At 46.6% G+C, this 14953-nt stretch overlaps 1 protein-coding gene across 2 annotated transcripts in view; it reads left to right on the top strand.

The window, feature by feature from the left end:
- Positions 1-14953, top strand: part of ST6GALNAC6 (ST6 N-acetylgalactosaminide alpha-2,6-sialyltransferase 6) — a 38310-nt gene that overhangs the window by 19309 nt on the left and 4048 nt on the right. For both annotated transcript variants that reach the window (XM_083423198.1, XM_083423197.1), the window contains exons 2-5: positions 1010-1205; positions 6782-6846; positions 10233-10406; positions 13264-13661. In XM_083423198.1, coding sequence (XP_083279324.1) covers positions 6832-6846; positions 10233-10406; positions 13264-13661 — 587 coding nt within the window. In that variant the 5' untranslated portion in view covers positions 1010-1205; positions 6782-6831. The remainder of the gene's footprint in view (positions 1-1009; positions 1206-6781; positions 6847-10232; positions 10407-13263; positions 13662-14953) is intronic.

Here is a 14953-nt window from a genome sequence, read left to right as displayed (position 1 = left end):
GGGTCTCACTGAATCCTGCCTGGAGATCCTGCAGATTGAAACTGGGACCATCTGCATGCCAAGAAGGTGCTCTTCCACTGAACTACGGCCCTTCCTGGCATACAAGTAAAGGAGCACAGAAAGCAGAGTGGAGTGTCTTTTTAGGGGGCGGGGGGATGTCTTACTTGTAAAGTTTCTTGTCTGTACGCTCCCCGGTATGGGATGGAAGGATTTACTTGGGTCATTGAAGCATAACTGCTCAGCTTTCTTTGATTAACATCCTTGCACCCCACCCCACGCGGCCACTCCTAAGAATATATTTTTTAATTATTTACATCATTGTGCACTGCACTTTCACACAAAATTTTGCAAGGCAGTGCAAGGTATAAAATATACAGGGAACAAGATGTGAGATTGTGATTGTATTGCACAATCCAAAATCTCTCTCTGGTTGGCAGATGTTGCATTAACTACATGTACGCCATACATGTAAAGAATAATAATGAAAACTGTGGTTTGTTAAGGGTGCTGGGAATTGTAGCTCTCACAGCAGCAAACCACAGTCCCAAGGATTCATGGGGAGTGGGGTGAACTGCGCATTAAATGTGTGAAGACAGCCCTCCTATGTGGTTGGTCAAGATGTGCTGAGCCAGCACTGGATCCTCACTTTGAGTCACTTTTGCATTTTGTGTGTTTGTGCTGTGGGATCTGACATAACTCAGCTTTATTTTATTTTATCCCTAATGCAGCCTTTGCCAACCAAGGTTGGTGGAGCCTGCCCTAATGAAAACAGCTGTTTGGGAAAAAAACTGTTGCCTTGGGGCAGGGAATGATTCCAAATTTGGCCTTCCGCCACCTGGCATCATGTGCTTTGCTCAAGTTTAGCTAGAGAGAAAGCCTTCGACTCCAACCAGCAGATTGGCCCATGAGGGTCTGAGGCTGCTTTCGATTTGATTCCTCACCAGCAAACATGTTTGAAAAGCCAGCCCATCTGCTTTATTTTATTTTTAAACACCATTTTCTTTTGCAGGCCTCTGAGAGCAGGGCTGCTGGCCTGTGTGCCTACCGTCTTGTTGCGATGCTTGAATGAAAGGAGCGAGCGCATAGGCTGCATCATGGAAGGATGGTCTGGCAACTGGGGCTGGCAGCACCTCATGGCTCCCCACGAAGGAGAAGACCCCCCCAACCATGCTCCCGACTTTGTTCATGTGAGACATCCTGCCTTGGTAAGGAGGGAGACACTGACCTGGATTTTTAATACGGTGTGTTAGAGCTTAAATCAGGCACAGGCCCAAATGCCCAAGCAGCACTTATTTATCTGCTTGTTTTAAAACATTTGTACCCAGATGAAGTTCTGAAGGCGGCATGCAATATATTTAATGTCTGCTAAAATAGACAATGGCATAATCAATACTGGGAGTGGGGCAAAGATGTAGAGTAAATCTACATCCCCACCAACCTCAGCCTGCCACCAGCCAGACTCTGCCCCCCTGCCTTCTTACCTAAATCCAGTCCAGGGGGGTCATCCTGCCTGCCTTCTTCCTCTTTCTTAGTCTCAGTGCTGCTCCTTGTAGAACTCAGCAGGGAGAAGGAACATGGAGATTAAGAATGAGTTGTCTCTGGCTGCCATTGGCCTTGCACATACATACTACAGACATCAATTTATATGTATACCGCCTTTTCAGAGTTCAAACCATGCTCAAGGAAGCTTATGACATAACAAATTACAGAATTGCAAACAAAACCAAAAGTAGTCACAAACAACAAATAAAACACATCAAAAATACACAACCAAACTGATTGATTTCCACATAAATAATTAGATCTTAAAACAGAGATAGAAAAAATTAATATCAACAGCAGCAATAACCTCCCCCAAACACTACCCCCATTTTAAATGTCTGTTCATCAGCCTCAGCTTTTGCAGCTGGAGTCAGTCAGGGTCCCACCCTCCCAGATGGGAAAGGCCAGCAAGAGGGGGGTGGGGAGCAGGTCTTTCAGGGCTCCCAGCCAAGATGGTCTCTGGCCTCTTCAGGTAATCAATAATCTATTTGGTTGCCTATGATCAGGACCTGCCCAAGACATTCTGGCACCTGAGGCAAACCACAAAATGTAACCCCCCTCTTCACTGTGGTCTAAACCACTGGGTGCTGTAGTCTAAACCACAGCCTTTTGGGCTTGCCAATCCGAAGGTTTGCTGTTCGAATCCCTGTGACGGGGTGAGCTCCTGCTGCTCTGTCCCAGCTCCTGCCAACCAACAGTTCGGAAGCACGCCAGTACAAGTAGATGAATAGGCACCGCTGCAGCAGGAAGATAAATGCCGTTTCCGTGCGCTCTGGTTTCCATCACGGCGTTTGTTGTGACAGAAGCAGATTAGTCCTGCTGGCCACATGATTCAGAAAGCTGTCTGTGGACAAATGCCGGCTCCCTTGGCCTGAAGCGAGTTGAGTGCCGCAACCCCAGAGTCGAATTAGGCTGGACTTAACCATCCAGGGGACCTTAACCTTTTCCCTTTACCTACCATTGGCTACACTGGTTGGGGCTGATAGGAGTTGGAGTACAACACCTACAGCACACCATGTTAGCTGCTTCTTCACCAATTTCCCATCCCTCCCCAGCTTTCAATATTCTGTGGCGACTGGGTATGCTCAGTGCTCATTTGGTTGTTTTGAGTGTTCCCGCCCTCAATTTTACTTTTTCATTTCTTTAGTAAGTCTCAGGGCTACCTCTTATATCCCTGCCTGATCAGTGAGACTTTTGGAAGAATCTCTGGTTCAGATGCACAGCTCGTAAGTACTGAAACACATGCATTCAGTGCTGTGAAAGCAAACCTGTGAAACTCCCTCCCAACTGAGATTACACAGGCACTCACCCACCCTTTTCCTGAACTTCAGGAGCATGGCTTTCTTATTCCAGCAAGCATTTTAAGGTAGTTTCACACTTATGTTCAGTTTTATGATGAGTTTTTAACTGTTATATTTTCTAGGCTTTAAGAATTCATTTATTTAAATTGTTCACAACATGAAAATGCAAGATAAAAACACAAAATACACAATAAAAACAAAGCAAACCAATAAGCCCTCCCCTTTGTATTATTCTCTGTACAGTGGTGCCTCGCAAGACGAAATTAATTCGTTCTGCGAGTTTTTTTTGTTCTGCGAGTTTTTTCGTCTTGCGAAGCACCGCTGTGTATTGACGGTTTCCCATAGGAATGCATTGGCGGTTTAAAAAAAAGGGCGCAAGACGTTTCGTCTTGCGAAGCAAGCCCATAGGGAAATCCGTCTTGCGAAGCAACTCAGAAAACGAAAAACTCTTTCGTCTTGCGAGTTTTTCGTCTTCCGAGGCATTCGTCTTGCGAGGTACCACTGTATTGTTTATTTTTATATACACAGCTTAGAAATGCTAATTTCTATTTTTGCCAATTATTTTTATTGATTTTCCAAATTATTAAGCGGTATATGTAAGTCTGCTGACACCCCCCCCCCCTTCATGGATGCTGTTATGGCTTCTGTGCCCCCACATGGGAGTGCTACCTAACTAGGCAAAAGTTGCTGCTGCTCATTGCGGGAGATTTAAGCACATGTTCAAAGCGTTCTCCGGTTTGACACACGTTCTGGGCTCTTGTGGCTTTTCAGTTGCACTCCCACCCAGCCTAATAATGTACTTCTCCTACTCCTACTCCCTCCCCCCATTCCATGAGTTCCTGAATCAGATTTCCCTAGGATCCATAGACTAAATAATTAACTCACAAAAGGCAAGTATGGATACTTAAGGTTTTATTTTATTTTCAAAGCAGCCCAGGCATAAACGTAATCATTGTTGCTCATTCAAGCCTCTTTCTGGCTGATGGCAGAGGGATGGGCAGGTCAGGAAGAGGTGGAGAAACTCCCCAGTAGGACATTTGAGAGAAGCGAGCTCTGCTCCACTTGGAAGCTCTGCTCTAAGAATCAATTGCATGCATGTTTTACAGAGCCCCACCGAGATCACTGGGGTTTATTCCCACTTAAGAGAGCAATGGATGGCAGTCTCTATGTAAAATGTTGGCGTTAAAGCACTGCTGTGCAGCCCAGAATGTTCCATTCCAAGCACAGGATGCTGGGATTTCATTTTAACACCCACACATTGTTAAAATCCTTCTAACCAGATTGCTAAAGAACACTGAAAACAAGCCTTTTATTGTGCTTAAAATGGCATGCTCCTAAAGGGGGGAAAAATCCTTCTACAAACTAGGGGTGGGCAGATTCTTCAGATTCTCATTTTTCTGGTCTTAACATCAGTTATCCACATTTGCAGATTTTTCTTTATGCAAAGGAGAATTCCTCCTAATACACATATGCATGCATGCAGTTTTATAGAACATGCAAATTTTTGCAAAGCAAATTTCCTCTAATATAATGCATTTTAGTGGGAGGGTTTGCATGTTGAATTTTGAAGGGTGGCTGTGCTTTGGTTCATATACTGTTTAAAAAATGGCAAAATGGGGGTTTCAGGAAGGGTTTTCTCACAGCCCTACCTGGAAACACTAGAGATTGTGTTTGGGACCTTTTGCATGTAAGGCAAATGCTCTGAGCCATAATCCTTCCCCAAAGGACGGCCCTACCATTAGGCAGAGGGAGATAGCTGGTACTTGGGCGGGGTGAGCAGCAGTGCCAAGGTAAGGGATAAGGCTGTATGTTCTTCTATAGGGAGAGTTTTAGCCATCTCTCTTTAATGTTACAGCCTTTAAAAAAAAATGTTATCTGTTTTGGGGCCCCTTAGGGACGCAGGTGGTGCTGTGGGTTAAACCACAGAGCCTAGGTCTTGCCAGTCAGAAGGTTGGCAGTTCAAATCCCCGCGATGGGGTGAGCTCCCGTTGCTCGGTCCCTGCTCCTGCCAACCTAGCAGTTCAAAAGCACGTCAAAGTGCAAGTAGATAAATAGGTACCACTCCGGCGGGAAGGTAAACGGCATTTCCGTGCGCTGCTCTGGTTTGCCAGAAGCGGCATAGTCATGCTGGCCGCATGACCCAGAAGCTGTACGCCGGCTCCCTCAGCCAATAAAGCGAAATGAGCGCTGCAACCCCAGATCCATTTGCGACTGCACCTAATGGCCAGGGGTCCCTTTACCTTTACCTTTAGGACTAAAAAGGTAAAAGTACTTAGAATTAACAAAGAAATGGTCCAAGTAACCTGTGGTGATCTACATGGTAGTGAAATGAAGAGGGTTTGGTACCATGCCCAAAAACCTTAAAACCACAGCTGTGATAAATTTTTGCTTGAACCTAGACTAGCATTTGTCAGTCATCCCTGCTCAGCAATGGCTGGCAGTGACCTTCCAGAGTTTCAGGCAGGGTTTTTCTCCCAGCCCTAACCTTCTGCATGCCAAGCAGGTGCTCTTATCACTGAGCCATCCCTTAGTTGAAAATTCATAATATTCAGTATAAAGGCAGTTTCCTATGTTCCATTCCGGACGTGCCTGCTTCTCTGACATCTAACCCACGAGGAAATCAGTTTACCCAAGTTAATCATGCGTAGCAGTCCTGTCCCTGGGCCTGTTTGGAGGACCCAGTCCAGTGCGTTAAGGTCAGGCCTAGATTTTCCATTCACTGCTGCTTTTCCTGCGTGTTGTTTATAGACCCTGCTGGTTTCCTGCCTCTCCCCCCTCCCCCTCCCCGGTCCTCCCTCCCTTGTCAATTAGAGCATTTTCCTGATCACTCTTGAGTGCAGTGCAGGGGAAAACTAGGGCTTTAAAAAAAGCATTTAAATATCCAGGACACGTGACAGTTAAGAAGAAATGCCAGCTGCCACATTGTTCTTGGGAAGCAAGAAAGAGAGAAAGTTTATCTGGGGGGGGGGGTGATCTTAAGTACTTTCCAAAAAAATAATTAAAATGAATTGAAACACAACCGTTCTACCTTGGTGCAGCTAGTTAGCTTCTGCACACACTTGCATACTTCTCTCGGCCCTCCTCCAGGTTTGCAAGAGACACATTTCATCCCCCTTCCCCCAATTTTTTAATTCATTTTGTAACACAAATAAACAACACCAACAGAAATACAAACAATACAAACAAATTCTTGTCTTATCCTTATTTTTTTCTAAACATTGTTAGGTGGGCTTCCCCAAGTCCCCCTTATCTGATTTTCATTTTACCTCATCTTTAGCAGTTCCATATATCACAATTTTTAACCATTTTTTTTATCACACTTTTACCATAAAAATCTTCACATTTTATCACTTACAAATAATACTGTTTTAAAATACACTGTCTTCTACTTCTAACCCTACAGCCTGTATCCACTTCCGAAGCTATTCCAAGATTTAAATATTAAAATATTTTTTTCCCAAATGTTCTTTAAACTTCTACATTTCAGCCTGCCAAAAACACCCAGGCACAGTGCAAAACAGGGCTGGTGAGAGATGAACTATGGTGACAAGAGGCCCAACTGAGGAGGAGTATGGGCTTGGGAGAGCCCCAAGGGCCAGGTGGAGACCCATGGAGGGCCACATTTGGCTCCTGAGGATGAGGTTCCACTATTTGATGTACCTGGGGGAAAGACCCTCCACCAACCCCACCTGTGTGGAATCCTGGCTAATTCTATAGGCAGGTTTAGACCACAGCGCCACCCGCATCCCAGCTTCCTTATTAGTACATTGCAACTTTCCAGTGCTTAGCCCAGGCACAAAATAGACCATGTCCCACTCTCCTTCGCATTGAAGTGACCCCTACCCCAGGGTGGTGGAACACATTGTATGCTAGTAAAAGCCCCTTCTTTTTCATCCAGAAACCACAAATGTCACCCTGTCCTTTTGACTTTATTGCAGGCATCCAAGTTACGCTGATCGAGGCTCCAACCTAAGGCCAGGACGGCGACATGAAAAACGACAAGGTGAGCCCACTACCCCACTCCGGCCCCCTGCAGTCTCGGGAGAAATCTGTTTCTTCCTCATACTATTGATCTATGAATATGAATGTTGCATTGCTGTACTGCGCCAGCAGCAGGGAATCTTTTTCAGCCTGTACAGCCTCATTCCCTTCTGCAAAAAGAGTTTCCAAGTGCCACATAGAATCATAGAACTGTAGAGCTGGGAGGGTCAACTGGTCCAACCCCCTGCAATGATGGAATCTCACGCAGATCATACATGACAGGTGGCCATCAAACCTCTGCTTCAAAACCTCCAAGGAAGGAGAGTCCACCACCTCTTGTGGGAGTTTGTTCCACTGTCAAACAGCTCTTATCATCAGAAAGTTCTTCCTGATGTTCAGTTGGAATCTCCTTTATTGTAACTGGAATCCACTGGTTTGAGTCCTACCCTCCAGAGCAGGAGAAAACAAGCTTGCTCTATCCTCTGTGCAACAGCCCTTGAGATATGGGAAGATGGATATCATCATTTCCTCTCAGTCTCCTCTTTCCCAAGTTCAACATACCCAGCTCCCTCAACCGTTCACGAGGCTTGGTTTCCAGGACTGTACCAGGGACAAAAATGAGGAAAAGAAAGAACATAAAGAGCACCTTTCTACTGTAGGCTTTCATATACACCAGGAGTCAGCAAACTTTTTCAGCAGGGGGCTGGTCCACTGTCCCTCAGACCTTGTGGGGGGCCAGACTATATTTTGGAGGGGGGGAAATTAATGAATTCCTATGCCCCACAAATAACCCAGAGATGCATTTTAAATAAAAGCACACATTCTACTCATGTAAAAACACACTGATTCCCAGACCGTCCACAGGCTGGATTTAGAAGGCGATTGGGCCAGATCCGGCCCCTGGGCCTTCGTTTGCCTACCCATGATATACCCATTCACATGTCCCTCGTCTCCCTCCCTCCAGATAAGCAAAAGCTTTATTAGTGTTAAGGGAACACATTTCATACAGGCAAAAGCACCTGGGCTATGTAGCAGGGCCAGTGACGGGCATGGCTTGGGAAAGTGTGTGGCCTAGGGAGAGGTTCAAGGACCATATAGAGAGGCCTAGATGGGCACATTTAGCTTCTGCACAAACTTTGGGAATTGCTTTGGGAGTGGCATGCTTTCTGCACCAAGCCAGGAATTCGTGGTGCCTTCCTATGGGCATTCTGCATAGACAGCTATGCAAAAGCTGCTGCTTCTCACTGCGAGGGTAAATGAACGTTAAATGTTAAGAGCCACATAAAGCACTTCTGGTTCTCTAGGTTTGCTGCACAGTTCAATCTGTTTATTCTCTTGCGGCTATTCACCACCACACCCACTGCTCACCCCCCTCTCTCCCTGCCCAGCAGTTCCATTAGTTCCTTATTCAGATTTCCCCAGGATCACAACACTAAATAATTTACTCACAAAAGGCAATCATGAAGCACTTAAGTTTGTTTGTTTTCCAAAAGCAAGCTTTGCATAAATTTGTGCTTGCTGAGAGCTGTGGTCCAAAACTGGTTGATGAAAGTTGCTCTAGCAGGATGGGAGAGGGAAGCGGGAAATGTCTGGCCCCCTCCAGACTGGTGTGCAGGTTGTCTTTAGGGGTGGGTGGGTGGGTGAATTCTGCGATCATTTTATGGAGGATAAGGCTATCACTGGTCACTCGCTGTGATAGCTACATTCTCCCTCCACTGAATACTAATTGATGGGAATCACAGATGGGAGGATGCCCTTGTGCTCAGGTCCTGCAGGGCTGCTGATTGGCCACTGTAGGAGCAGGATGCTGGAGTAGATGGGCCCTATGGCCTGATCCAGCAGGGCTCTTCACAGACACAATAATTGTGCATTAACAGTGAATTCAGGAGTGGCCCACCCATGAGGCAGACTGAAGCAGCCACCTCAGACAGAGTCCCACCCTTGCTGCTGCTGCTGCTGCTGCTGCTGCTGCTGCTGCTGCTAAAGGTAAAGGGTAAAGGGACACCTGACCGTACGGTTCAGTCGTGGCCGACTCTGGGGTTGCGGTGCTCATCTCACTTTTCTGGCCAAGGGAGCCAGCGTACAGCTTCCGGGTCATGTGGCCAGCATGGCTAAGCCGCTTCTGGCGAAACCAGAGTAGCGCACGGAAACGCCGTTTACCATCCCGCCAGAGCGGTACCTATTTATCTACTTGCACTTCATGCTTTCGAACAGTAGTAGTAGACTTTATTTGCGTAGCCGACAGGCCATAGCATCAAAGGACAAAGACCAACAGAAATACATTACAGATATAGTTACCATAAAATCTTGTGACCTATTAAAACCCTAGGTAAATTAATAATCTCAGTACTTAAAACTTGGCAGAAGTAATAAAATAATAATAATAAAACATAATGATAATAATCATAAGATACTAGGCGAGGAATCCGGGTGACGACACTGGTGTCATTTGGATAACAGCTCTCAGTCTCATTGCTCTCTCGATAAATTTGGCAACCTTCTCTGTTGTCGAGCTGTTCTGGTCGGCTAGGAGTGAGAACAATTTGGCTTCGCAAGAGCGGCCCGGGATGGCAGATAGGAGCGGCGTAATGGTCTCGTCCCTGAGATCTTTATATAGGGAGCAAGACAAGAGAACGTGTGACACCGTCTCTACATAGCCAGCTCCACAGGGGCAGAGCCGGTTCTCAAATGGAATTTTTTGATATCTACCTTCAAGAACAGCTGAGGGTAACATATTTAGTCTGGCCAGTGTAAAGGCCCGCCTAAGTTTTGGAATGGTTAAGGTAGACAAATAAGGTGCCCGAGAATCAAAATGGGAGGGGGGCAGAAAAGCGTACCAAGCACTAAATTTCTTAATATAGGCCAGATTATTCTGCTGCTCAATATCCTTCATGCGCTGATCAATAATGGTTTCGTGCTTTCGAACAGCTGGGTTGGCAGGAGCAGGGACCGAGCAACGGGAGCTCACCCCGTCGCGGGGATTCGAACCGCCAACCTTCTGATCGGCAAGCCCTAGGCTCTGTGGTTTAACCCACAGCGCCACCTGCATCCCAGCTGCTGCTCAACCCTAATTCACAAGGCTTCGGCGGAAGCCTTGTGGGGAAGAAGCACTTTCCTGTTTTACCTCAGGTGGTGAAGTGGGACAGGTCACCCCTGAGTGGATGTATCCTAGACCCTCTGCACCCAGGAACAAGCAGATCTCCCGCTTCCCATGACTTGGAACCTGTATATTTTGCTGCCACGTCAGGCTCTTGGCTCCTGCTCTGCTTGCGAACAACTACTCTCCCCGAATCCCATTTTACGCAGGCTACTGCCAAGCTAGAAAGGTGCCCCGTGTGAACAGATGCCCTGGAGAGCAACCTGGCTCTTCTGACCATTTGCCCCCTCGTCCGCTCTTTGTGTCCGCAGGGCCAGCGCGCAGTTGTCTTTGTGGTTCTGTTTGGCCTGGTCATGCTGCTGATCATCTACAATGGCAGGAGCGAAGTCTTCCACTACACTGCGGTGAAAGTGAAGCCCCCGTTGCCTTCCAGCCTCAAAAAATGGGGGGTGACGGACGGGTACCTGCCAGTCTCTGGAAACAAGGTATGGGAAGCTCGTGAACTTTCAGCTGCCGTTGTTTTGCAGGTCATAGAGAGGGAATCTCAGGTCTCCCCAGATCTCACGCCATCACTGGCTCTGCTGCACACTCAGGTGTTTCCTGCCTAACTAGAAAGTATCCTTGAACTCTTGGGAGAAAAAGGACTGTGTAAGCAACTTGGATAAAATTTCATCGCCCCTCCCACTTTTGCCTCCGGTCCTGCCCGCCACTGACATGTGTCCGCTGAGTGGCTGCCCAGAAGAGAGTGCAGCCCTCAGACTGAAAAAGGTTCCCTACCTCTGTTTATTATTACATTTACATCACAAAAAATTACATTCTCCAAAACACCACAAGGCATGCTATAGACACTTCCTAACCCCTTTTTATCCCCATAACAACCCTGTGGGGTTGGTTAGGCTGAGTTACTGGCCCAGGGTCTCCCGGTGGGCTTTGTGGCTGTAGATTAATCATTGGTGGTCCTGGAGAGGGGATTGGGCGGGGAGGGATCTTGAGAAATTATTTCTGGCACATCACCAGCCACTGTACCCTGGTTCTATAAACCAGAAGGATGGAATGATGGGTAAGGAAATTGTTATGTACTGAGTTGAATAGGATCCAAAATGCAGCAGTCTGATTGGTCCTAGAACAATAGGATTCAGAATGCAGCAGTCTGATTGGTCCTAGAACAATAGGATTCAGAATGCAGCAGTCTGATTGGGCCTAGAACAATGCAGCAGTCTGATTGGTCTGCAGGAGCCACCCAATCCAGCTCCAGGTGGAAGTGAATCCACAACCGGGATTGTCTGAAATAAAAATAGCATCTTTGGTAACACGCTCATCTTTATCGTTGAAATTCTTCCCCAAAATGATAACTTTACATTAATGTATATAAAGCAGATACTTTGGGGAAACTTTCATTCCTCCTCACCACTATGAGCTGAATAAAGAGCATGAAATCCACTCTCGACTGAGTATATTTCAGAAATCTTGCCTTTAAGAATTATCTTGGCAGCTGTTGTAACAAGCAGCTGCAGAATGGTAGAGGAGTGATTCTGAAGCGGCTGTATGGGAAATTGATTCTCAACCTCTGCTGATTTGCTCTCCATGATTTTTTCTTTTAAATAGAGTTTTAGAGGTTAGCTGTTTTAGACATTTTATCTGCCATTTTCATCTTTGATAATACCAACATGGTATTATTTTATTGGATTTAAATGTTGTTAGCAGTCTTTAAGAAGATGTTTTTTAAATGAAGCAATGTTTTTAAATGAAGACATTAAATGAAGAAATGTAAGAAAATTTTAAAAAATGACAACACAAAAAGTCAAAAAAAGTGGGGAGAACACGAATGCTATGCAGAATGGTTCAAAACGTGCCACCGCAGAACTGAAAAAACAAGAAGGCTTGTGGCACCTTGGCAGACTTGACAAATTGTATTATTGCATAAGCTTTCATGGACTAGGGCCATTTCCTACAATGGAGTATGATCTTCAGTAGTTATGTGTATATGGTTCTCAGAACTTGTCTGATCCTGGAGGTTGCCAATAGAGAGAGGAAGAAAAGATTCTATCAGTGTGTTCCATGCCATTCATAATTGCATATACTTCTAATATGAGAACCCATTTTACTCACCATTTTCCAAGGCTAACACACACATCCTGCCCCCAGAGAAAATTCCCTTTCTTCAAAATCGTTCTCTTACAGTTCCAGTGCGCACTCAGGGCTGATTTCCTTTAGAATGGATGCGTTTGAACTTCTTGCAGTCCATGGGACTCTCAAGAGTCTCCTCCAGCACCATAATTCAAAAGCATCAATTCTTCGGCGATCAGCCTTCTTTATGCTCCAGCTCTCACTTCCATACATCAGACATAATAGCGTAAGTGTAGCATCCTGTTGAATAAAGACTTCCTTTTATCTGTCCTGAATCTTCCAACATTCAACTTCATTGGAGGTCCTTGAGTTCTGGTGCTATGAGAGAGGGAGAAAAACCTTTCTCTATCCACTTTCTCCATACATTTCCCGCCCCGACCAGGCCACAGTGATTCATGCAACGGTCACCTCCAGGCTTGACTACTGTAATTCACTCTGCATGGGGCTGCCCTTGAAGCTGTCCCAGAAACTCCAGCGGGTGCAGAATGCTGCAGCGAGGCTCCTCACGGGGTCTCTGCCATGGGAGCATATTCACCCAGTGCTTTTCCAGCTGCACTGACTCCCGGTGGAGTACAGGGTCAGATTTAAGGTGCGGGTTTTGACCTTTAAAGCCCTTCACAGCCTAGGACCCTCGTACCTATGGGACCGCCTCTCCCGGTATGCCCCACGGAGAGCCTCAAGGTCCATAAATAGCAACACCCTAGTGGTCCCGGGCCCTAAGGAAGTCAGATTAGCTTCAACCAGAGCCAGGGCCTTTTCAACACTGGCTCCGGCCTGGTGGAACGCTCTGTCTCATGAGACCAGGGCCCTGCAGGATCTGATTTGTTCCCGCAGGGCCTGTAAGACAGAGTTGTTCCGCCTGGCCTTTGGCTTGGAATCAACTTGATCCCCTCCCCCTCTTCCTTTTTCCTTTCTCCTTCTGTGATGGAACTCCTATTTGGGGACTTCCTCGCCTTTTTCTGGCCACGTAGGACCAGTCTGGATAGTTGGCCTTGGTGAAGATTTGACGTTTTCATCCCCAAAAAAGTTTTTGATTTGAGTTCCTACTGTAATGAGGCAACATTTTAATGTATTTTAATCTTGTTTTTAAGTTGCATTTCAATCAATTGTTTTTATACCGGTGTTAGCCGCCCTGAGCCCGGTCTTGGCTGGGGAGGGCGGGGTATAAATAAAATTTAATAATAATAATACTCTTATCCCCCACCCCACCCCCAGACTTTGGATCATCATTGCAGCCAATGCGTGATCGTCACCAGTTCCAGTCACCTGCTGGGGAGCAAGCTGGGGGCAGCAATCGACCAGTCGGAGTGCACAATTCGCATGAACGATGCTCCCACGACGGCCTACGAAGCAGATGTTGGTAACAAGACGACCTTCAGGGTGGTGGCCCATTCAAGTATCTTCCGGGTCCTGAAGAGACCACAGGAGTTTGTCAACAAGACTCCGGACACCATCTTAATCTTTTGGGGGCCACCAGTCAGGATGCAGAAAAGCTTGCTGAAGGTCATCCAGCGCGTCAGCGTGTCATTCCCCAACATGACGGCCTTCGTAGCTTCCCCCAGGCGCATGAAACAGTTTGATGACTTGTTCAAAAAGGAGACAGGGAAGGACAGGTAAATTCACCTGCAGTTGTCCCTCCAGCATAGTTTCTGCATCTCCTCTTCCAGGCAAGCCCTGCTGTGGGGAGGGAGGAAAGGTAGATTGATTGTATCTTTTCCTTTTAATTTAAAAGAGGGAGGTGTCTGCAGGTTCTGGGGAATCCCAAGATTTGCAGAAGTAGAAGAAAAATGGTGTTAATAGGTTTATTGGCCGGGGGGGGGGGGGGGGGCTAAGTCCTAGAAATAAAGAAATGCTAGGATATTGATTAATGGGGATATGGATTAAAGTATGGGGTGGGACGCGGGTGGTGCTGTGGGTTAAACCACAGAACCTAGGGCTTGTCAATGAGAAGGTCGGCGGTTCGAATCCCCGTGACGGGGTGAGCTCCCATTATTCGGTTCCAGCTCCCGCCAACCTAGCATTGTGAAAGGACATCAAAGTGCAAGTAGATAAATAGGTACCACTCTGGCGGGAAGGTAAACAGTGTTTCCGTGTGCTGCTCTGGTTTTGCCAGAAGTGGCTTAGTCATGCTGGCCACATGACCCGGAAGCTGTACGCCGGCTCCCTCGGCCAATAAAGTGAGATGAGTGTCACAACTCCAGAGTCAGGCATGACTGGACCTAATGGTCAGGGGTCCCTTTGCCTTTTACCTTTATTAAAGTATGGGCTGCAGAACTGTGCCAGACAAGGAATCCCTGGGCTGATTTATGAAAACCAGCCTGGCTGGCCTAGAGCAGAACCAATCTGTTAACATGGCAAAAGGGGCAAAAGGGAGTGAGATGTGTCTTTGGGGGGACACGAAAATGAAGTTATTGAGCAAGGGTTGCAAGGAAGGAGGAGGAGGAAGAAGAGCTGAGATCCATTTTGGGCAGGTTGCCTACCCTGCTGCCTCTTGAAAGAACTATGCTATAAGATCTGGACTCCCTCCATGCAGACTGAAGGTGTAAATAGGTGAATAAACCACATGTCTTAAAACCATGACAGTCTCTGCTGTGTCTGTCTCCGAAAGGGACACCGATCATGTGTGGGTGCCTGGGACCCCATTGGATCGGCAGAGAGGGGGCAGGCACCTCCCACAAAAAAACAAAAAACCAGCCAAATTAGGGTTGCTGAGTGATAAAAGAATGCTGATTGGCTGTGGAGTATGAGGTGTGTGGAATGAAAAATTGATGTGAAATGGAATAGAGTGATTGGAATCCTCAACGTGGAGAATTCCACACTGCAACATTTTGTTGCAGGTCGGCATCTAATCTACATCAATCACTCGCAGGTTGTGTTTGGATTCCCTTTCCTTTGAAAAAACTCC

Source organism: Podarcis tiliguerta, assembly GCF_965153285.1.
Source record: "Podarcis tiliguerta genome assembly, chromosome: Z".
In the NCBI taxonomy this organism is placed as follows: Eukaryota; Metazoa; Chordata; class Lepidosauria; order Squamata; family Lacertidae; genus Podarcis; species Podarcis tiliguerta.
This window is presented reverse-complemented; position numbering and strand designations above follow the sequence as displayed.